Source organism: Pyricularia pennisetigena, chromosome 2 (genome assembly GCF_004337985.1).
Source record: "Pyricularia pennisetigena strain Br36 chromosome 2, whole genome shotgun sequence".
NCBI lineage: Eukaryota > Fungi > Ascomycota > Sordariomycetes > Magnaporthales > Pyriculariaceae > Pyricularia > Pyricularia pennisetigena.
Genome location: NC_043741.1, coordinates 1,111,796 through 1,135,338, shown reverse-complemented (window position 1 = coordinate 1,135,338; position 23,543 = coordinate 1,111,796). Strand labels below are relative to the sequence as shown.

Genomic DNA, 23,543 nt, shown 5'->3' with positions numbered 1-23,543 from the left:
CCTTTGGTCACTTTGCTAAACTGTCTCGTGTTGAAGTCAGGTGCAGACTTTGTCAAGACCAAGCAACGTGCTCCACCCTCGCCACCGCCTATTCCAGGTCTGCGTTGCTGCTCATTAGACGGCGATGCCGACCGCGTTATCTACTACTGGGAAGACCCAGACACTGGCTTTGCCATGCTGGACGGTGATCGCATCTCTTCGCTGTGCGCCTCATTCCTGGTTGACCTCGTGGGCGCAGCCAGACTTGAGGATGAGCTGCGAATTGGCGTGGTACAGACGGCGTACGCCAACGGCGCCAGCACACAGTACATCAAGCAACACCTCAAGCTGCCGGTTGTCTGCACCCCTACCGGTGTCAAGCACCTGCACCACGCTGCTTGCAACTTTGATGTGGGCGTCTATTTTGAGGCCAACGGCCACGGCACCGTTGTCTTCTCAACCGAGGCTATGCGGCTGTTCCGCGAGACTGAGCCTCAATCTCCTGCGCAGAAAGACGCTCTCGAGAGGCTTGCGGCCTGCGCCGATCTCATCAACCAGACTGTTGGTGATGCCATCTCGGATATGCTCATGGTCGAGGTCGTTCTCTCCCACAACTCGTGGACCATGCGGGATTGGGCCATGACCTACACCGACTTGCCCAACAGGCTCGTCAAGGTTGAGGTAAACGACAAGGATGCTTTCCGCACAACGGACGCCGAGAGGAAGCTCTCGCACCCCCCTGGTGCCCAGGAGGAGATTGATCAGGTGGTCAAGAAGTATAAGTCGGCAAGGGCATTTGCCAGAGCGTCGGGGACGGAGAACGTCTGCCGGGTCTACGCCGAAGCAGCGACCAAGACGGAGGCCGAAGAACTGGCGAACCACGTCAAGCGCATCATCGCCACGTATGGCGGCTCCAGCATCTAGGGGACGGCCCTGACCGCCGACGAACGGACCTGGATGATGCTCAGTCGGAATTCTTTCAACAGAGCCGCCCTTCGTCACAAGAACGTGCGACGCTGGCGCTGAAAGGCCCTTTGGCACTTTGGGCTGATGGTTGAACGCAGAGAAGTTCAAAAATCAAGGGCACGAAAGAAATTTTTGGTCTGGAGATCGCATCGCATTACAGCGGAGGTTCGGACCGGGAGCTATGCATGACGCGGGAAACATACTCTATAGAACTAGTACCATCTGAAGGGGCTTGGCTATAGGTAGGTAGGTAGTCTTGCTTTTTTTTGGGCGGCCTTTTGCAGTGTTAAAAAAAAGTTTTATGATTTAATCCAAACTACGAATCGACAGGAAAGATCAGATAAGTTGAAGTGTAAAGCATTCTTGCGTTGGGGACACGCTTGCAGTTTTCTGCCTGTATATACCCACCGTTTTGATGGCTAGGTCTCTATATGCCGGCACATATTCTCTCGCCCAACTGACCCAATCCGCTCAGTTGAATTTATATGTATTGCCAAAGAATAACTGTAGTCGTCGGGATTCGGTGTCACGTCTTGAACCAGCCCCTGCATAGAAGGACAGACCCTCTGGCTCGTGGTATTTTAGACGCGTCATACGAGAGCCTGCGTCTGGTGCCAAGTAAAGGAAGCAAAGTATCGAGGTTACAAAAATAACGAGCTTTTCGACGCGTAGCAGAGATCCTGTCATCACCGACACTATGAGATGACGTGGTTACTCCGTTACTTTTGGGTCAGGTTTCAATCGTTACAGATTTGTTGTTCTTGTTTTTGGTAATGTCATCAAAAAGCTGTCATTGGCCAAAAGTCAAGAGAGAGGGGAAAAAAAAAAAAAAAGTATCTACTCTCGGCACGAGCTCAGAATCCCTAATGCATCAAATGGGAACAAGGATATATTCTCTTTTTTTCTTTTCTTTTTTTTTTTCTTCCTCCTCTCGACTTTTTTCAGCAGTCCCTTCCCCCCGCAGCAACTAGCACATCTTGTACGTGCATTCTCCACCAGCTGTCCTCGTCTGGTCCTGGGTCTCGAGCTTGTAGTCGAGCTTGATGTCGAGGTCACGACGGTTCTTGTCGTTGGGCTTGACCTGCAGGTTGCACTTGACCTCCTCGCCCTGGTGGACGGTGACGACCTCGTTGAGGTAAAAGACGGTCTGCTTCCAGTGGGTGTACTTTGTGTGGGGTCCGGTGGAGAAGCGGATGGGCTTGTGGCAGGCGGAGAACTCAATGTCGAACCACGACACGAGGGCGTGGATGAAGTCGTCGCGGCGGGCCGTCAGGCTGAAGGGTATGCTGAAGGCCAGGTCGGCGGTCGTGCACTTGTACAGGTCCAGGGTCAGGACCGGGGCAGGGTCGGTGACGACGGCCTTGATGTCGACCGTGTCGACCAGGGGCTCCGACAGGGCCGTCTCCTTGAGCGGCGTGTAGTCGAAGCCGTAAACGTTGTCCCAGAAGCCAATCTTCTCGTCCTTGTACTCGCCGTCCTCGATACCGGCAGCGTAGATGATGGCCTTGTCGGGGAAGATGAGGCCATCCTTGACCAGGTACCTGTCACGGGCGTACAGGACCGTGTCGAGCATGCTCTCGTACAGCAAAAAGTATCCCATCCACTCCGAGATGATGATGTCGACCTGCGGGAAGGGCATCTCGATCTCCTCCATCTTGCCCTGGATGAGCGTGATCTTGTCGGACATGCCGTTGCAGGCGACGATCTCGCGGGCCTTGAAGATGATGGTTGACATGTCGACGCCAATGACGTGTTTGGCGCCGGCCTTGACTGCGAACCTAAGAAGTGAAGGACACCATTATCAGGACTGTTCATGCTTTTTGTATTGTTTTGTTTTGTCTTTGGCCTCTTGTCTCCGTCCCTTGTAGGTCGAGCGACGGGGCTCGTCTGAGGGCCGGCAAAAGCTTCGGATTTTCTATATTTTCTTACATGGACAGAATGGCTGTACCGCAGCCGACGTCGAGCACGACCTTGTCCTTGAACAGGTGCTTGTTTTGCACAATCGCGTTCATGTAGGATTTTGTGCGGACCTCGTCCTTGAGCATCTCCTCGTGGATGCCATGGTGGTTATAGCTGTTTGATTTCGAGAACAAGAGGATAATTAGAAACTGTATCAAGCCATAAATCGAGAGAACTAAAACAAAAAGAAAACCTGCAAAAGGAAGTTTCGCGAGCACCCGGCGCGTTGGATGCTTGCGCAAGGCGGGGGGGTTTTTTTTTCCCCCCCCCCTTCCTTCCCGCTCGCCTCAAGAAAAACAAAAAGACCGGAACTCACCTGTTAAAGTAATGCTGCTCTGAGTGGTCCATTGACTTGAGCTTCTGCTCAGCCTTTTCCACGTCCATTGCGTCACCAGCCATTCTGAGGAGTCGAACCCGGAAGGCCTATTATTATTATTTTTTTCTGGGCGTTCTTTTTTGGTGTTATACTGTTTTTGAAAAAGAGCGGCGCCGGTTTTAGTGCGGGGTGTTTTTAAGCGACACCGGGATCGTGGGCGATTTACACGCCGCCTTGGGTAGGTTGGGAGACGTTGGGCAATGTTCCCCCGGGCACTAAATAACAAAGCAAACAGGAAAATAAAAGAAAAAAAAGCTTTGTTTTGTCGCCGTTATCGTCACAGGTGTCGCTGAAGGACTTTCAAGTTGGGGTCCTTTGGTATATCGCGTCGTCTTAGTGGTGGACGAGAATCACGTCGCCCCCTGTGAACTTTTTTTTTTTTTTTTTCTTACCTTGTTCAAAGACAAGAAAATATTCCCCGACTTCAAAATTTAGGCGGTCTGCGACCAGGTTCCTCTCGGCAGCCTCCAATGGACAAGGGTCCCCATGTTCGCACAACGCAACCCGACGTCGCCCTGCCTACATGGGGTTTAGCGTGTCGAAGAAAATCTGATCAATTTTGCGCCCAGCGACACAACAACCTTGACTCAATTGCAGGACCCCTTTTCGACCACAGGGTTCTTCCCACTATAAGCATAAAAGCGCAATACACCAACCAGTCTAGGAAAACAAATAAATGATCCATCATAAAAATCAGTTGATTCATCAACACCATCTTTCCCATGGCTCTCTCCATTTAACCCCGAGAATTTCAAATATTCGCCTCTCATCGCTTCCCTCAATCAACTGCCAATCCGTCACCTTATCCCTACCCCGGCCCCTGATAACGTCCGAATACAGTCCCCGCTGGTTCAGTCGCATGCCCTTCTTGGACGCCAGCAGCCTAATACTCCTATTGAAGAGGTCATTCCCAGTAAAGTAGATGAGCGCCGCCCCGTACTCTGTCTCGGGCACCAAAAGAAAGTCAACGCGCCGCCAGACTGGCCTGTAGTCCTGCTTTTCTCGCCCGCTATCCCCGTCACCGGCCTGCAAAGGCATCTCCTCCGATGGCAAGACGCAGCAGCCGTGCCACTTGCTGGCTCCTGATTTGTTGGCGTGAAGCGCCGCTACCGTGGCCACAATGACACCGGTCTCGGTCAGGCGCGCGACCAGCCGCTCCAGAAAGGGGACGAGCTCATCCGTGCTGACCGTGCCTTTTCGAGTGACGATAAAATCAACGTCCCCGGAGCTGCTAGCGCCGCGGCGATAGCTTCCACCGATGAGCAGCTCGACCTGGTCGTCAATCTTGGCTGCCTCGCGCTGTATTAACGAGCCCAGAGCCTCTACTTCGGACCGCGGGATGCGCGTGTTTAGATCTTCGTAGTGCTCCAGTCCCATGCGTTGGTTCTTGTTCAGGTTGGCTTCGGGTCTCTTCAGATCATCAAGTGTGCGAAAGCCCTGAGAGATCCACCGCCGCGCTTGTGTGATACCGACACCGTAGATGCCCAAGTATAGCTGAAGCACCTTGTCGAGAGGCTCGTTGAGCGCATGCTCTAGTCGCTGCAAGCGGTCCGTCGCCGCGATCTCCTCAATCTTCTTGGCCAGACGAGACCCGACGCTGGGAAGGCGGACGGCCTCTTCCTCGGTTGTGATTTTGTGCTTCTGCCGCCGTAGAGTGTTAATTACTCTCCTGTAGGCCGTAGTTCGCCAGTGGTCGTTGGTCTGCGAGTAATAGTTGCACATTTGTTGCAGAATTTCGACTGTGCGGGCGTTTGGGTTGTCTGATTTCACTGCAGTATGGCTTCTGCTATCAATGGTACCACCACGGTGACAAGCGAACCTGTCCTTCCACTCAACGTCTTTAGAACCAGGTTTGGTTTTGTTGGGTGCTGCTTTCCGTTTCTTGGCCTCGTGCTCCTCTTCAGATCCACTGCCATCGTTGTTCGAATCAAGGGACTCCGAGTTCCTCACAGAATTGGCATCATCTTCATCTTCATCTAGCGGCAGATTTTTATATCTTACCGAAATCTCGATGCAGGATGTGAGTTCATCTCTAACACATAAGTTGCTAGCTCCGTGAACACTCTGTTGGATGTTCCTGGGGCCTTGCTCACCATTCCCCTCCTCAAGAGTGCTATTTGACAAAGGGACAACGTTGGTATTTGCTGCATCACCAGTATCATTGCCAGCACTTTTGAGCTCTGGCTCAGCTTCCCGAGACGGAGTAGCGACTGGCGTGGCCTGACTACGGGTAAATGGTCTGGTTCGATGGCTGTTTTTGACCTGACGCGATTCAGCAGAGCTTGAAGGGTCACCTTGACTGGAAGTTGTCTCGGTGATCTCTGGTGCTGGTGGAGGCCCTTTGCTCTCATTTTCTCGTCCGGTCACCGGCAGAGGGCAACCTCGGACATGATACTTGGGCTGGTCGGGGTTGACGACGAATCCGATCTCCACAGAGTCTCCCTGGAAGTTTTCTCTCACAATTGCCGGAGGAACTCTGGCATCACAGACAGTCATGACCGGGGAAACGATGCTCTCAATGTCCTTGTAGGTGAATCTGTTTTCAACTATGACATGAGTAGCCAGCTCTGGCTTTCTGACCCATTGTGCGCCGAACTTTTGAGCTATACCTATGCGACGTTTTCGCGCCGGGGCGATGTCGTCGTTTGGTATGTAGAAGAAAGACAAGCCTCTGAATAAACGACGCTCTTCAGGAACAGTATCGTCTACAGTGCTGCTAGCAGCGAGCCCGCCCGCGGTTCGTTTCCTCTTTGCCTTCCTGGGGCCCGCCAGCGCTGCAGATTGCGAGTCCCTGAGTGACGGGCTAGAGATAGGGAGCGGGCTCGTTGCAATTCGACGCAGTGTTGCGGGATGCTTGGCACCATTCCGTCTTGGTCTAGCCGCGGGTGTCTCCTCGATGAACGAGGTTGCCTTGGCTGTTACCGCAAGACCCTCCTGGCAAGGTTTCATCTGAATGGTTTTGTTCAGTGGCGTTCCTTCGATGGTCTTGTCACGAGCAGTGTCTAGGACGCCTGGGTTTGGCGCTGACTGAACCCGCGAGATGGGCTTGATGGAATGCTCGGGAGGTATGTCAACGGAACCCTGCGCGGCAGTATTTGCAGCATTTTGAGCTGCAGAGACTTGAACTTGTGAACCTGGTACATTGGAGGTCGCCGCGCGAGGAGCATCTGCGCTCTCCTTGTACCGAAGCTGAGCATCCCAATAGCGCCTCCTCAGCTCTGATTGCTCCTTATCAGGTTCATCTTGGTCGTCATCCCACACTGCGTCTAGGGCTTTGAAAAATTCGGCTTTACTTTCCAGTGCTGAAGACGAATCCATCATGAATCTGGAGTGTGTATAAGAAATAATCCGCTGGAAAGCGAGACGACACTCCGCAGGTCCTCATTCAAATGGCTGGCGTTGGGGCGAGCGACCGAAAGTTTGAGTGACGACGTCGTTTGTAAATAAATACGTGGTGTTTTGTTGCCTTGGCCAAATGAAAAATCGGTTGCTGAGATGCATCGCTTTGTTGCCTGTGAATACCAGTCGGCACTTGGTATCCAGTGCAGTGCGAAGTCTGGCAGCTCAAAGTCACATCTTTTATTGCTTTCGCGTCCGTCAGTAGAGTCAGACCCAAAGTGACGAGAATTGAACCCGGAAGCTCAGTGATCACAATGGGTATCTCCTAGGCAGCGGCGGGCGGGGGCGGCGCTAAGTTGACAACCGCAGGTGGGTGGGGGGCATGGTAATTACAGCGGCCCAGAGTGCACCCAGAGGCTCTTAGCTTTGCCGCATCAGGCTCCTTTTACATCAACAAAATACTCATTGGGTTCTCCTCGAACCAACGACACAAACCCACGTGAGAATAAACTCTTTTCTTCACATGCTTGAGATTTTCCAGCAATTATTTAAGAACAAGACGAGAGACACGCTACTTTCGCACAGTTCAGGCTTAGTCTGTTTTTATTCCAGCTAGACCAGTAAAGAAAGATACCTGGTATACATACATTCCTTGCCGAGTAACCAACAGGGCAACCCTTTCCCGACGGTCCCCTTCAATACCGACCCACGATGTGGCCCTCGGAACCAAGCCGCGCCCTCATTGGCTTCATCGGGGACGAGCCGTCATCACCGTGAAGCAGCTCCCGCCCGCCCGAGAACCACTGACTATGCCTCGGTGCCATGGCCGACGGCCGCGAAAAAGCAACACCGACAGCGGTCCCGTCGCTCGTGTGATCCTCGTCGCGCGGCAGCGGCGGCAGCAGCTCGCGCGTCAGCGCCACGTAGTCGTACGCAAACTCGCCCAGCTCGGCGGTGTCCATGCCGATGACCTCGGCCTCGTCGGTCGCGCGCAGGCGGCAGCCCGGGATGCGGTCGAGGGCCGCCAGGATGACGCAGCTCCCGGTGAAGGAGTAAGCCAGGCCCGCAAAGGAGCCCGGCAGCTGGTACGCGATCTGGATCCAGTGGCCGCTGAGCCAGCCGCCCGCGATGCCGTCGCGGGTGCTGCCGGCCGAGACGCCGTCGAGCGCGGCCACCTGGTTGAGGGCGAAGAGCGCTGTGCACATGTTGCCCACGAACCCGGCCACGCCATGTACAGCGAATATGTCGAGCGCGTCGTCGATGCCGAGGATGAACTTGAGCCGAGTGGAAAGGTTGGCGCTTGATGCTCCTAGGATCCCGAAGGGTATTGCTGCCCAGACGGGGACGTAGCCTGAGCACATGGAGAAGGGGTGTAAGCGGTGATCAACATCAGAACCTGGACAGGATCGGGTAACGATGGGACCGGGAAAGATGAAAAAGGAGGAGAGGACAGACCCCACCAAGACAGACAACTTACCCGACCCAGGAGTGATGGCCACCAACCCCGCAACCACACCGGAGCAGAACCCGACGGCAGACCACTTCCGCTCCACCCTGTAGTCCATGAGGCACCAGGTAAGCCCACCGACGCACGCCGCCAGGTGCGTCACAACGACAGCGACGACCGCGCGGAGGTCCGCCGCGAGCGTCGACCCGGCGTTGAAGCCAAACCACCCGAACCACAAAAACACAGTCCCGATGACGATGTGTGCGACGTTGTGCGGACGAAAATTCAGCTCATGCGTTCCGTGGCCCCGTCTCGGCCCCAGCATCATCGAGTACGCCAGCGCGGCCGCGCCAGAGGCGATGTGGACGGGCGTGCCGCCGGCGTAGTCGAGCCCGCCCATCCTGAACGACCAGCCGGCCGGGTTCCAGGTCCAGCAGGCGATGGGGTCGTAGACCAGCGTCGCCCAGACGAACATGAATATAACCGCCGGCAGCACCCTGCCCCGCTCGGCCGCGGCGCCGACGGCCAGCGCCACCGTTAGCGCCGACAGCATGCCCTCGTACACGGCGAAGAGGAGGTCCGGGATGCGCTCCCTCCCGACGGAGGGACGCGCCAGGACGTTTCGGAACCCGGCGTTGCTCAGGTCGCCGATGAAGCCGTTGGCCGTTCGTGAGAAGGACAGCGAATATCCCCAGACGAACCACTGTACCGTCGTCACGGCCAGGGCCAGGCTGGATAGGAACATTAGCGAGAGCGCTGATTTGCGCCGTGCGAGTCCCGAGTAGAACAAACTGTCATTTTTTTGTTTCGTTTTGGAAATTTGGGTCAGGTCAGCCTGCCTCCCGACAGAGTTCGAAGAACAGCTGTAGTCGCAAACGCCCGACCACGCCAATCGTCACCGTCAGTGCAAGAAACTCACCCAATCCCCGGTATCATCAGCAACATCAGGGCTGTGCTTGTGATGACAAAGGCGATATCGCCCGTCTGCCCTGCGCACTCGGCGCGTCAGCTAAGTGACTTCTTTTTACTGTTTGCTAAGATAATAACAACAAAAGGGGAGGCGGGCGCCCACGTTATACCACACGTTCAAGTCCTGCACCAAAGGATCTCCCCCGGTCTCCACCGTGCCATTGTACGGCCGCTTGACGGCGTAAAGATTGTCAAGCTCGACCCCATCTATCTTGACCATGACTATTTTTATGCTCACGTTGCCGTCGGAGGATGGAGCTTCAGGATGGCGCCGGCTTTGGAACTCCGTTTCAAAAAAAANAAAAAAAAAAAAAAAAAAAAAAAAAAAAAAAAAAAAAAAAAAAACGATGGACCAGGTTGTATTGCCTCACCTTGATAGGAGATCTCTTACGTGGGAATTACAAACCGAGAGCGCTGGGTATCGTCAGACCTCGATGCTCGGCTCTACCGATGCTATCTATGAGCTGATATATTCCGCACACCTCGCCACTACTCGGGGACAAAAGTCCTACTCATGACAGGACGCAGGTAAACATGTTTTCGCAAGGATCTGACCGCTCTCCTCGATCGCATGCCGATGAGGAAGTACATCCCCCGAAAAAAAAAAAAAAAAAGGTTCATGGCCTTCCTGGCTGCGTGCTGCCATATGTCCAGCCTAGGTAAGGTACCATATTGGGTTTGACTTTAGACTTTGCTCCGCACGTCTCACCTCCCATCGGTAACCTCGAGTCGCGGGCAATGAACCTTTGCCTTAGATTCGGCCCGGTAGCGATGTTGATAATAGTTCTTCCAGCGGGCTGACTATCTAGAGGGGGTGGCCACAAAACGCCGAGACGTTCTGTGGGTACATGGCTCAACCATCAATGTAATTGGACTCTACTTCATGCTTCACGTTGGTAAAGGAAAAGGGCAGCAGTCACGGCAGCATGTTGGCAAAATATTAGACTAATAGGGTAAAATAGCATTATTCAAGAAATAGAGTTATAAGTTATGTGACAGTGACGACGATAGGTCGTTTGTATAGTACATGCAATTTTTCGTTTGAATCCAAGAAGAGAAAAGAAAAGAAAAGTCCGCAAAACCCGTGGCCCAAAATGTCGTTAGACTCATGCTGTTAACTCCGGATATCATGATGCAAATACAAGGGAGAAAGGGGGAGAAGCTGTCACTTTGATACAATTTTAGGTTAGGTTGTTGTGCAACCCCCCAGCGTCCGCTTTAGAACACTGGAGATGTCATTAGGTGGTGTCGAGCCCAGTTTATCAGGCCATGGCACTGGAACTCAGGTCCCGGAAGCGGTCTTGAAAGACCTTGACTTTCTCCTCGTCAAGCTGGCGCTGCAGCCTTCGCGTGTCTCGGATGGCCTGCTCGCGCTCTTCCTGCAACTGCAGTACTTCGATTTGTGCCCCGTTCATACGGCCGACAACTTCTTGCATCTCGGCATCGGCCTCGTTGAGCGCCTTCTCGAGCTCGGCGACACGACGTCGGAGCTTCTCAACCTGCACCGCCTGGTCCTCCTCACCCGCCATACCGGGGGACTTGAGGCTGCGCGCAGAGTTGGGTCCCGATGAACCTGGTCGCGAAACGGGACTGTTGACAAGGCGAGGAGACCTGGTACCATTGGCGAACAAAGGCGACAGTGGCGACCGTGGGGGAAACAATCGCTGCGTAGGGCTTCTGAGACCGGGGCTTTTTGGCAAAGGGCTCTTGAGACCACCAGCCGCATCCCTCAGTCTTTGTATTTGTCCATTGTTGGCCTCACGCAGAAGCCTAATCTCCTCCTCGTGGCGTGCGATGCGGTCCTCAGCAGCGCTTTGCGTCGACGAAAGCTCGTCTTCGAGCTCCTTGAGCCGGCGCTGAAGCCCTGTGATGCGTTCTTTGCTGCGTTGCTGGTTGGCCTCGCCGCGTGTTACCGCATCAGTCAGACGCGTACGAAGCGTGGCATTGGTAGCAAGCTGCGCTTGTACCTGTGCGGCAAGTTCTTCGACTTGCCTTGCCGATGCCTGGAGCTGATCAGCCAGGTCACGCTCGGTCTCGAGGTACTCCTTGACCTGGGCCTCGAGGCTCGCTTGTGAGGGCTGGCTACCATCAGCTGCAACTGCAGCCTCCAGCTTGTTCAAAGCATCCGTCTCCACGGAGCTCAGTTCAAGCTTCTTGATCCGCTCTAGTGCCTGGGTATAAGAGGAGCGTAAGTCTTGGTGCGCCTTCTGCAGAGATGCAGAGGTGACAGGGCTGGCGTCCCCATCAATACTGTCAGGAGAGCTCATCGGTCTTGCGAAGAAGGCAGCAGGAATGAGAATGTCATTTTCGCGGAGCAGGCTCTTCAAGCCTGCAATTTCCTCCTGGGCGCGGTCGAGATCCATCTTCAAGCCAGCCAGGCCTTTTTCAACCTGCCACTTCTGTTCCACGGCTTCCTCGGCACGTTTTCGCAGAACAGCGATTTCCTCCTTCAGAATGGACACGTCTCGTTCGTAGCCAGCCTTCTTTGGCGATGTTGCCAGCAAGCGAGCGCGCTCCTGCTCGAGGACGCGAATCTTCTTTTCGTTCTCACGGTTCTGAAACTCTTGCCTTTCGAGCAGATTCTTGAGTGCGCTGTGCAGGGCATCGCGCTGCGCCTCGACATCCTTGAGGCGTTCCGACATGGCCTCGCGTGACTCGAACTGCTGGCCTTGGGGTCCTTTTACAGTATTGGAGCGGCCAAGAGGCGCTTGTTGGAGCTTGAAGTTGGAGTTTACAGTGCTCACTGAAGACGAGCGGACGACACGTGACATCCTTGTTTGGTTGGCTTCGAACCTTTGCGACTCACGATTCTGCTTCAGCGCCCGGAGGCTTGCGTTCTCCTCCTGGAGAGTCTGAAGCTCTTGCTGGATCTTGGTGCTTTCGTATGTCGACCTCGAGTACTCGGCTGCCTGTTGCTCGAGACCCTCGACGCGAGCCCTGAGCTGTGGGACAACCTCGTCACGAAGATTATCGCGCTCGTTGGCGGCGCTCTGCAGTTCGCCTTTGAGAGCGTCCAAGAGATCTTGGAAGTTATCCTTGATCTCACGTTCCTCTGATAGTCTTCTCCTCAGTTCTTCGCATGACGACTCGAGCTCTTTTACTCGGTCAGCACTGTCGGCGTCCGACACTGAACCTCTTTGGGCCTGCTCTTCTCCCATCTTGGATGCCCTCAGCGAGAGCTCCTTGATCTGAAGGTCCAACTCTCTCCTCCTTGAACGCTCATCGTTCAGCTTTTCGCTCAGCTCCAGGCGGACCTGAGCCTTCTCCTGCTCGGCCCGACGCTGGACCTGAGCGACCTCTTCCCTGCTGGCATCGGCTTCGGATGCCTTGGCGGAGCTGTAACCCGAGTCGGAAAAGTAATCACTGGTTCTCTTTCCTGGTTCGCCCCGACTGCCGACTTGGGACTGCAGTCGTTCAACTAGGTCCTCCAGGTCCATTTCACGCCGAATAGAGGCCGCCAGCTCGGCGCTGATGGCCTTTAGTTCGTCCTCCATATCCTCAATCTGACTGGCCGGCGACGGTGTGGTAGTGGGTGGTGTTTGAAGGTAGTCTTCGCAATACTCGAGGTGCGTGGTTTGGTTCGGAGGGCGGGCATGTATACCGGCCTTTGCAGTAAGTGGTTCTGTTGTTGCGGACGCCGGGCTGTCATCTGTGTATACCGTGGTCGTCCTTTGTGAGAAAGGCGAGGGCAAGGGGGAGAAGCCCTTGTCCGAGAATGAGGTCGAGGCCGGTGACGATGTCGTCCAGCCAAAGAAGCTTCCTAACCTCGAAGATGCAGGAGACTTGAGAGGCGGCAGTGGCTTATTTGCATTAAGATTATCAGATGTTTGGTTTGAAAGAGCAATTACAGAGGCGTTGGTAGCGGGATCTTGCTTGTTAACGGTGGCGTTCTCTGTTGGTGCGGCTACTGGTGCGGGAGCGGGAGCGGGTGCGGGAGCGAGAGGTACAAGTTCGGATGGTTGATCGGCAACGGTAGCAGCAGTTGAGTCCAATGCAATTGACTTTTGTTGATGGATATCCTTGGTGTTTGCAAGCTTGAGGTGTGGTGGTGATGGCTTGCGGGAGAAGAGGGACATTCTGTTGGGTTGTGTTGTATTAATATTACTGGCTTGGTCGCCCGGCTGCTTACTGTGAAGTGCCGGATCTACGTCGACCTGCTGCTCACTACCCTGGTGGAGTTGCGATGCAACCCGAATGGGGATGACGTCGAAATCCTGCTCGTTTGGGATGAAGCCCTGGATTTTAAAAGCACTAGTGAGGTCGTTTTGTGTTTGAAGAGCTGCAGGGTTGACGTCTGGAATGTTTCGACCAAGCTCCAACTGAGCGTCGTTCCAGTCTTGGGATCCAGTCTCTGGCCCAGCGGCCGGCACGGCAGGGAATTTATCAATGAGTCTGACCACGGATAAAAAGAATTCCAGTCAGCAATCCAATCGGGACCTTGTATGTTCGCGACTCTTGTTGAATTAAGATTTTGCAACATCACAAAGGAGTGTGCAGTTGAACCAAACGCAGACGTCGCGAGGGTGTATAGTTGAAACATGAAAAAGAAAAAAAGAAAAAAAAGACAAAGACATCAAAACACCCAGAACAGAGTTTATAGACAGCTAGACGAAAACAAAGTAGCAAAACTTACCCTCCCTCAGGCACCAGTGGCATCAAAGGGGCAACCTTGGCACTTGGGAAATCATAGACAGTCGGGCTGTCGATAGAATAGGAGCGCGATGTTCGGTTGGGGAGCTGGTCCAACATCAGCGGCGGCGACGGCAGCTCGTCCAAGATGTCGAGGTAGTGTTGCGGGGGCGGCGAGGGTGCGTATTGAGAGGGCTGCGAGTACTGAGACGACTGCGAAAAGCGACGAGCCAATGGTGAAGCGCTTGCCGACAGCGGCTTCCGCTTGATGGGCGCGGTCGTAGCGACCCGCGGGCTGCGGTCGTGATGTGCTAGGCTCTGTGACCTGAAGTTCCTGGGACTTGGCAGCTCGGGAGTGGTGGCGACGGCGGCGGCATGAGACGACGGTCGGATGGGCTTCTCGGCTGAAGCTGAAGCAGGAGAAGTCTCAGGAGGGTGACCCCTCGCGGGCGGGTTGTCGACGGCCATTGGAACGACGGCGTACTTATTTAAGATTATCGAATCGAATCTGGGGGAGGGCAGAGAGAGTGAAAGAGGACGACCGAGTCTTTCTTCGCTTGCCTAGGTTCTTGGAGCCCCGATTGTCAGTCGCAAGGGATAGAACCAAGCCCAGACCAATGAACCAGTGGAAATGGTGGTCGCCATCCAGAGATTCTTTGTCAGAGAAGCCAGCCGCTTGCGGGAAGGTAACATGGAGGGAGGGGGCAAGAATCTCCAAGTCTTGTAAGATTAGGTACCAGAGCCTGCCATTGGCCAGTCACAAGGCCGCTGTCAACGGACCACAGCCAGCCACCGAGCCGGCTCAGGCTTGATCACTCGCGGCGGGTCAAGGCTCGATGCGACCATGGGGCAAGTTGCGCAATGTCATTGGCGTTTCTTCTCGTAATCGTGTGCTGCTTGTGGAGAAGGTGGAGGGTCACAGCGGGTGTTGGTCTCCAGAGTCAAGGATCGTGTGGGTTGGGGACAAAGAAGGGGCCCATTTCGCATTTCCCACGAACCGAACAAGCGAGGTGGGTGGATGATTTTTTTTTTTTTTTTTTTTTTTTTTTTCCCGCCTGGAATGCTCATCCTCAGCCTGCAACCCCCCCCCCCCCTAGTAAGCGCTGCGAGTTGGCCGTTAATTTACTTTTACTACTGGTATGGCGTGGAACTGAGAAAAGGTGGGGATCCACAGCTTTTTTCAGGAACCCTTTGTCTTTTCTGGCCAATCGAAGCGGCTAAATCGGGGAACCCCCTGCATTGTCAAATCCCAAATTTGGCGCCAGTGCAGGTGGTGCCTTGCAGATATCCATAACGCACAGATGTCTAGCAACCAATCACAAAGGTAGACACGGTCGGCTCCCTACAGGTGCGTTCCTCCAAGCAACTCGCAATTCTACTAATCGCGCGCCAAAGAACACGACGTTGCTAAAATAGGTTGTTGCCGTGGTATTACGAGCGTCATTGACATCTTGTTGACTTTTGCCTAGTTTTACCGTCATGGTCGACGCCAAAGGAGCACAGGTAATCGCCTAGTTGGCCTGCTTTGATCGCTCAGTACTCCGGAAACTAAATGGGCTTAGGGGCGCTTAGGCAGAGATTACTCCCGTCTTGTATACACGTGTTGCAATTGCTAAGTGGCTGGCGGACAAGCGGGTGCCAAGAAGCAACCGAGAGTGGACCAAGGTATCCCCGCCCCATCGACTCCCGCGCGGCATAAGCAAGCAATACAAGATTAAATAATGGTTATTAACCGCCAAATGAGAGATATCAAGTTCTTGAGGGTATTAATTAATTGTCGTCCACGCAGCAAGATTCGACCCAGAGTATATCCATCGCTTGAACACCGCCCCGCGCGGATAATATCTACAACATCCAATGTGTGTGTGTGTGTGTGTGCGCTCAATACAAGCGCCCTGTCCCCCTATTATGCGGCAGCTTCCGTGGCAGCTGGCTTGCGTCCAGCTGACGCTTGGGCCATCAGGGGATTGGTAACTTGGTGCCAAGAGCCTAGAACTAGAATCGAGGTTGACATTCAAACAGTCAGATAATTTTGTCGTACGGTGAGATTAAGGGGAACCCAGACCGGCTGACTGATTGCTGGGTAGGTCAGGTTCAGCCATCTCACGATTGTGAAGAGAGTAAGGGAGGGGAAAATGTATAATCGTTTCCAAACAGCCAACGATAAAGTGAAGCTTAGGAAGAATAAAAAGTAAGCATTAATTCCCGAGGGCAAAAATACCAGCTAGGTGATCCGTTCGGTTCGTCTGATGTTTTGCTTGCCGTTCTGTCTGGGCATTCCACGTGCCGTGTGGGTTTGGGTTGAGAGGATGATGGCCAATTGGTCTGATGTTTTATCGCAATGCATTCCAGACTGCCGGGTAGTGTTTGTGACTTGTGAAGGGTGGATTGCATCTGAAACCACCAAGATGAAGATGGGTGCGAATTTGTGAATTGCATACTTTGTCCGTCTACTGCGGTACTGTGTTGGACGGTACAGATGAACCGGGTCGGTTTTCCACGATGGCCGCACACTCTGGGTTCGTTCTCAAGATTCTATAGAAAAGCAGAAAATAGGCATTGACTTACTGGCACCAAGAATCGCATCAGAGTAATTTTTCTGGCAGTTTTGTGGTCGTAGGTGAATTGCTGAGGAGCCAAGGATTGAATGGGGACATGCCATTCACAGTAAGCCGAGCTGGCCCAACAGCCAACTCGCCCGGCTCAACCCACTTCGGAAGCGACATTGGCCCCCTACGCAGGGCTGCTTTTCAAACTACACGATGGTTTGATCAGCCAAGCATTGCACGCATCTCGGAACCGTCACACCGTTTGACAGTCATCAAAGACCATGGCATTTCCAACCTAGAGGCCCGGCTATTCTTGTATTCGATTGGTTGGGTTTTTTGTTTTTTTTTTTTCTTGTTCCCGACTGCAGTATGTAATCCGTGATCGCCCTACCCAAAAAGTTTTCCGCGACGCTGCGCAGACATAGCAACACCATTAGACCTCCGGCATAATAGAAGGCCCGTGGCCGGTGGTAAGCATGTCCAATGACATCGGGGCGAGCAACTCGGCTGACGCGGACCAGCCCGTCAGGAAATGGAAATGCGCTGGGGTTCACATATGGCGGTGAAGTCCTGATCCGGGAACTACAACCTAAAGCTGAGGGCTGTACTATGATTGCGCGGGAAGGCTTCCTTAAGACTGCTGGAGATTGCGATCATGTCGATGATTTGTACAGTCGATGGCAATGTACGAACGAAAAAGGACTCGAGGTGATAGTTAAGATGAGGTGCAAACAACATGTAGTTTGGTAATATCTCTCTGGCTCTTTTTCTATTACAGACGAGGTCTCGTCAGCTCTCCCCAATCGGTGTAGACCCGCAGTAGTGGCCAATATCCGCATCCAAAATAGGCAGTTTCCCGTTTTCGGGCCAAACGTACGATGCCGGCTCTGGCAGATCCGGGGAGGACTTGGCACTTGTCTAGTATTTTGAAGTTATCGTCCTTTTTTTGGTCTATATAAGCGTATAAGCATGTATTCCTCTTGAATCGTGACAGCAGTGTTCCTAAATTTTATGACTTCAAGGAAAGCTGTCATAGTTGTCGTGACTTCTTCCCTTTTGATCTATCTGCTAACCCAAAACTTATTTTTAGCACATATCAAGTTACCCAAGTTCTCGCCCAAAATGTCCAACTATACTTCCACACTCCACCCGTACTATCCCCTTGGCGTCGCCATTCCAGACTATAATGCCAACACCCTTTCGACGCTGAATATCTTTGCTATCTTCGCCACCGCTTGTTCCGCAGCCTTGCTACTAGCATTGTTTTTCATCCGGGCCGTGCAGCCTCAGATATCTACCGGCGAATTGGCCAGAGCATTGTGGTTCATGCTATGCGGGAGCATTCATCTAGTTCTTGAAGGTTTGGCCGCTTTTCCTGCCTTTTCTTTCTTTCTTTTTTCTGGATTTTGCTGGCACGGTGCCCCCTTAACTGACACACAAATGCCACACACACACACACCACCACCACTAGGTTACTTTGCTCTCAACCATGTCGCCGGCAGCAGTACTGTTCTCTCTCAGCTGTGGAAGGAATACTCGCTCTCCGACTCGCGCTACCTGACCCGGGACGCCTTTACAGTGTGCATGGAAACCATTACCGCTTTCGCTTGGGGACCGCTCTCGTTCCTCCTGGTCTACCTGATCGCCACCGCCCACCCGGCTCGGCATTTCGTGCAGACGGTCGTCAGCCTCGGTCAGCTGTACGGCGATGTGCTGTACTACGCCACCTTTTTCCACGAGGACCTGGTCCGCGGCATTGAGTTCTCCCGGCCCGAGAGCTATTATTTTTATGGATACATGGTCCTGATGAACTCGTTTTGGATCGTGATCCCGGGACTGCTCCTGGTGCAGTCGGGTGTTGCGACGGTGGAGGCTTTTGCGAGGGCGGGGAAGACGGCAAAGAGGGACTAGTCTAGACTCTGGAGCTGGGGTTATTGGACACACTCAAAGGATTGTTGGAATATATCTCTTTTGGGTAAGGAACGAATACAGAGAGGTCCTTATACGGGCGAAACAAACCGCGATTTTATTTCTCCTCAAGATTGGATGTTGATTGTAGCTAATGCAAATTAAATCAGCTGGAGCAATCCTTGCCAACTGGTAAGTATCATATGCCATCGGTTTCTCCAACCCATCGCATACTAGGCCAGGAATGTGAAAACTCCCTTTACACTGATGGGAATTACTGATGACGGGAATAAGGAATAACAAGCCACGGCAGTGATGTTGGCTTTTGCATAACGTAACGGTCAACGTCTGCCGCTATATTAGGTTTAGCAGACACCCAGCGTAGTTGTGCAGCGTAAAGAAAAGGAGATTTAGGGGAACACAGGATGCATCGCATACATGATCGTCAAGTATTTCCTATAATAATTCTGTCGCTTAAATGCAAATCACTCATAGATGACTTATATCATACTGTACAACATTCCACCCCCACGCATTGGATACCTCTATCAACAAAGGTGGAAAGCAATTTGCAATCCGCTTCGAAGAGTCGAAAGACGGCAAATGTTTGGCATTGGTTAACTTGCCGATAGGCTTTACAAACCCAGTCAAGTATTGATCGTTGTGCATTACAATCAGCGCAAAAACAGCCTCTTGCAGTGACCGACGTCAAGCCCTAGGTGCAATACAAGGGCTTGATACCTAACAAAGCCCCCGCGATGAGCCTGCTTCCAGGCTACAGACGCTAGTCGCCAACTCTGACTTTTCTCATGATGCTAACCGGATTCCCCGAGTATGGGTGGCCGCCCCTTAGCCTATTCTATTATGACTCGATGCCAGCTCGAACTCGGAATTCCCGTCCGCTCTTGCATAGTTTAGAATAGCAAGGGTAGTTTCTGACTACTCTGAGACCAGTCATGTTTTTGTTCCTCCGGTCACGCTTTGGATACACCGAAAGGGCAATTATCTTTCCGGCATGTATTTTGTCCAAATACATCATAAGAAAAGAGCTCGGTCACCAAAGATATGACAGCACACACAGTTGGAAAGGTAATATGTATATATAGAAATTAATCTCTATCACAAAGCATTAAGAAGAAGAAAACAAATGCTTTTGAGATTGCATTAGAGTCTAGAAATAAGTTTCTATTTCACTTACCAACCCGGCTCTAGAATTCATTTTAAACTATTTAAACGAACGTTTCACGCATCTGCGAGTTCCATTTCAAGGTTTGTTGACCAGATCGTGGTTTCTCAACACTCTTTACGTATTTTGATTCGTTCAGCATGTTTCGGCGTTCCGTCATCTGTATCTCACTCGTTTTGTTCACACTTTTCAGTGACGGCCTATCCTGCGGACACTTCTTGTTTGTGGGCTCAGACCATGACGCCAAATTCTTAGAGGGACACAAAGGACTGACAGACGCGGCTGCCGCGACGCTGGACAAAGAGGGCAGTCCGATTAGGATTGATCGTAGACAGAAAAGCTCGCTGAACCACTATGGAAATGGCCACTCGCTGTAATACACCACCCCGCCCCTCAAAAAAAAAGCAACCCATTACTATACAAGTATACGTTATTGCCTTGGCTCCCGAGTATGCCTTTGTCCTGGCCACCATAATGCGCCCTGACCTCAAAATGCTGTTCTCGGTGTTGAAGTTTGGGAAGACCAGGCAGATAGTTGTAGGCGATCAGGGGTATACTTTGCCTTCTCCAAGTGTGACATGTATGATGATTCACAAGGGGCGAGGTCCAATGTGAAGATTGAAATATTCCGTCTTCTCTCAATAATATGAGAAAACCCCCTGTAGAGTGATCTGGGGCTTAAGTGCGATACAGACACGAGAAAAAAAAAAAAAAAAAGAAAAGCTCATTGAACTACCATAGCGAGCCAGCCCCATCTCCAAATTCCTGATATTGTTTTTACCCTTCTTTACCGTGCATTGCAGCATTGTTGACCAGCTTTGACGTAACGTAGTGTGATCGTCCGCCCAAGGGAATAAATATTGCAAAAAGGTGAATAGGTCTATATAGTATGGTAAGAGGTCTGCTTATGGCCAATTCGTTTTATTTGGCTATTGAGTAGTAACTGAATCATGCTTGGGCTTGTACTGTACTGTTCTCTGCCTCCTGATTCTGTATCCGCACTGAATTGGTCTCATGAGATCTAAAGTCTTTGACCTTATAAGACAGACGCTGTCTAATTCCTAGGTCTCCTAGTCGCTTTGCCCGAAAAAAAAACAAAGGAAGAGAGCAAAAAAAAAAAAAAAGAAAGCACCAGCCGATCTATCCTGCGCAAATGCAAATATGAACCAAAGGTCCAGCAAACGTTGAAACATGTCTCTAGGTACTAGCCCAAATATGGCACCAAGAAGGATTTCAACGCCCCTGCCCTGCCCTGCCCTGCCCTGCCCTGAACGAACAAGCGCAAAGAATGACCTGCCTCTGCTTTCTTCTGCCCCTCCGAACTCTACCTCCCAATCTACGCACACCTCTACGGAAACGACCCCATAAACCCAATCCCCATCATGGCACTAAACGGATCCTGATGAGGAGCAGATGTGTGCGCAACGTGGTGTGAATGGTGCGAAATCATGGGCGGCTGCGTAGTTTGCGCCAGAATATGGCCAATCTGTTGCTGCTGCTGCTGCTGCTGCATCTGCTGCTGCTGCATCTGCTGTTGATGCAACAAGGCTGACCCCATCTGCATGGCTGAGGTGGCATCCACAGCAGCGGCCGACGACCAAATGGCCTCGGACTTGCCCGCGACGATGACGTCCTCGAGGTCCTGCGCCACCTGCATCATGACGGCCAGCAGGCCCGCACCTTGGCCGCAGGCGCCCACATCAAACCACTGCGGGTCCGTCTTGACGTAGCTCAAGCAGCCGGCGAGGATGCTGAGGCCCGTAAATTCCTTGAAGTGGAGGAGGGTGCGGCAGGCCCTCGTCCGCGCCAACGCCAGCGACTGCCTGAGTACGGCGGCCGCCGCGTCCGGGGACGCTGCGCCGTCGCTGTCGGTAAAATCGCCCCGGCGCAAGGCTAGAATCACGTAGGCGGCCGCGATGCTAAAGTCGTCCCTGCAGAGGTCGAGCAGCCACCTGCGCGAGTCTCCGCCGGCGTGGATCGGAACGCCGGCCGAGAACAGGATGGGCGGTGAGAGACCAGGCGATGAGCATGTCGACCTGGATCGTCCACGCGCGGCACTGGACGGATCCAGCAATATCGTGGCGACGGCTAGAGTGGCGAGTGACGTGTCGGCCGCGACGTGCTGCTGGATGTCGAGTAGGGCCAGCGAGGACTCGAGAGTTGCACGGAGCGACTGTTCATGCCGGGACGTATGTGCTGTGGAGTCTCTTGCAAAGGTGTGGTGCAGCGCTAGCAAGGTCCTATGGGCCAGGACCCGTACAAACTGCAGTTGACCTCCCAGCACGCCTTGCCGATCTGATCGAGTCATCCCTCGGCCAGATGCAAGGAGTGCCTCGACCTCCTTGAGACGTGACCTGATGCGCTTGTCCAGCCTCATGACTTTCTCATGCTCAAAGCCACCGGGTACGCCACCGTGCTTCGGGCTTGTGGCCGAGATCGAGTTGACGGTAGCTATGACCTCGGAGAGCAGCGGAACCACCTCGGCCAGCTTTGATTGGAAAGCACCATCCGTGTACTCGCTGGCAGGCCACAAGTTTTCGATAACCCAGCCGGGAGACCCTGACCCCTGCCCATCTCCAAGCGATACAGGGTCCTGATAAATGTCCGAATCGTTGATGCTTAAAGGCGGCTCGTTATCATGGTCGCGGGCAATCGGTATGGTGCCGGCCCACATGGCCACGTCCAAGTCCAGCAGTTGGACGGTTGCCCAGACTCGCCTCCTGCATTCGGCTTCAAACTCGAGCATTCCGGGGAAGATTGCTGCAGACCGGTGAAGCTGCAAGGACGTGGCCATCCTCACGACGAGCCCCATCATGGTCGAAACCTGCCAGGAGCTTGTGCCCCTAAGCCCAATCGTCTTGCACAGGGTCATCATGCAGAGGGTTCGAACCGCGGCCAGGCTCGGTATGAGCATGTAGGGGGATCGACCGAGCGAGACTTGGGCTCCGTCCAGGAGAAGCTCGGTCCATTGTGAAGCTATACGCCCGGTGCCCTCAAAGAGTGTTTCTGGGGCTGATTGGCAGCCAAGTGTGAGCATCACGCAAAGCTGTGCCAGGAATATGTCGTTGGTGTTCTCCCGGTCCGCCCAGAATGCCTCAACCTCCTCCTGGAACTGTGCCGGATGTAGCAGGCGATGTGTCGACTCAAACGTCATAAAATAGTTTCCCAGTAGCGCATCGACAACGTTCCGCGGCGGAAGGCTGTTTAGAATCTCGTTCTTGCTTGGAGTATAGGAACTGCTGTTGCCAAATGGAAAACTGGCCCCTGATAGCGAGGTGAAGAAGTACTTGAGGTTTTTGAGTTGTCGATACCGTGGTTGCCACTGAACATCAGTGCCAAACAAATACGGACAGGCTTCTTCAAACTGTTTGAACGCCGTGACGAGTCAGTACCTCTATGTACACAGGCATCATGGAAGCGTCCAGTCCTCTCTAACCCAGTCTGATAACTGGAGGGGCCACTTCTCAGCCACCTCGGGATGATGCCAACCCTCTAGAAATAAATACTCACCTCGCTAGCTACCACAGTCCAGTGTGAGATGCCCGTGGCTCGGCACTTCCCATCGCTTGAACGATATGCATATCGAGGCTGGTGGTCCTTGGTCCCGGTCCGAGATGAGGCACGCGACGAGCTTCGCCGTTCGATCGTCGGTTCCTGCCTGCATCCTGCATATGGGCTATGATCGTAAGATACTGGGGACGTAGGAGCCGATTTCAAAGGCTGATACACGCATTCATCGGCCGCACCATAAGCTACACACCTGCCACATGGCAGATTCTTATCGCACTGGTTCCCACCGACAGGTTTAGCGTCTGGGGAATTCTGCGGTAGGACTGCATCTTGACCAGTCTTCCCTTACCTTTAACTTTCTCTTGTGGCATGGAATACACACAAAGACGCGTCTGTTCCGTTTCTGAGCTCGCGTTGTACCCCCAACTCCAACGCCGTTCTCGAATCCATTATTTCCGTTGGGGTCAACCACGGAAAAGGTCGAGAAGAAGCCGGCTGGTGGAGATTCTGAGCCCATGCTGCTGGTAACTGAAGATCGCCTAGCTTGTGAAGCTGTAGATGCTGGAGAAGAAGGGCGGTAGTGGGTAGGAGGCTTAAGGAGGGAAGTCATTGTTTAAGCTTTATCGAGTGGTTGCTTCATCTGCAGCCACTTGTGTAAGTCTCCAAAAGGGTGCTTTCTCTGCTATGTGTTCGATATGAGAGTGGTGGCGTGTATACCAAGGTCAA

General features: G+C 53.1%; 6 protein-coding genes across 6 annotated transcripts in view; 2 read left to right on the top strand and 4 right to left on the bottom strand.

Moving 5' to 3' along the window:
* PpBr36_00287 (uncharacterized protein) overlaps positions 1-903 on the top strand; it is a gene marked incomplete at both ends in the record, with an annotated part of 1,858 nt that extends 955 nt beyond the window's left edge. The window contains one exon of the mRNA XM_029887480.1: positions 37-903. Coding sequence (XP_029750869.1) covers positions 37-903 — 867 coding nt within the window. The remainder of the gene's footprint in view (positions 1-36) is intronic.
* A 1,009-nt stretch (positions 904-1,912) lies between these two features.
* Positions 1,913-6,598, bottom strand: PpBr36_00286 (uncharacterized protein; the record flags this gene model as incomplete). Its single annotated transcript, XM_029887479.1, has 3 exons — positions 1,913-2,723; positions 2,875-3,018; positions 4,119-6,598. The coding sequence occupies 3 exons, from the start codon at positions 6,596-6,598 to the stop codon at positions 1,913-1,915; spliced, it is 3,435 nt and encodes a 1,144-aa protein (XP_029750868.1).
* A 716-nt stretch (positions 6,599-7,314) lies between these two features.
* Positions 7,315-9,255, bottom strand: PpBr36_00285 (uncharacterized protein; the record flags this gene model as incomplete). Its single annotated transcript, XM_029887478.1, has 4 exons — positions 7,315-7,970; positions 8,097-8,857; positions 8,986-9,055; positions 9,117-9,255. 4 exons carry the CDS (start codon positions 9,253-9,255, stop codon positions 7,315-7,317), a joined length of 1,626 nt encoding a protein of 541 aa, XP_029750867.1.
* A 1,042-nt stretch (positions 9,256-10,297) lies between these two features.
* Positions 10,298-14,132, bottom strand: PpBr36_00284 (uncharacterized protein; the record flags this gene model as incomplete). The annotated part of the gene is made up of 2 exons (XM_029887477.1): positions 10,298-13,427; positions 13,669-14,132. The coding sequence occupies 2 exons, from the start codon at positions 14,130-14,132 to the stop codon at positions 10,298-10,300; spliced, it is 3,594 nt and encodes a 1,197-aa protein (XP_029750866.1).
* Positions 14,133-17,335: 3,203 nt separating this feature from the next.
* On the top strand, positions 17,336-18,124 carry PpBr36_00283 (uncharacterized protein; the record flags this gene model as incomplete). The annotated part of the gene is made up of 2 exons (XM_029887476.1): positions 17,336-17,573; positions 17,685-18,124. 2 exons carry the CDS (start codon positions 17,336-17,338, stop codon positions 18,122-18,124), a joined length of 678 nt encoding a protein of 225 aa, XP_029750873.1.
* A 2,531-nt stretch (positions 18,125-20,655) lies between these two features.
* Positions 20,656-23,427, bottom strand: PpBr36_00282 (uncharacterized protein; the record flags this gene model as incomplete). The annotated part of the gene is made up of 4 exons (XM_029887475.1): positions 20,656-22,671; positions 22,818-22,983; positions 23,068-23,093; positions 23,167-23,427. 4 exons carry the CDS (start codon positions 23,425-23,427, stop codon positions 20,656-20,658), a joined length of 2,469 nt encoding a protein of 822 aa, XP_029750872.1.
* Between the last annotated feature and the right edge of the window lie 116 nt (positions 23,428-23,543).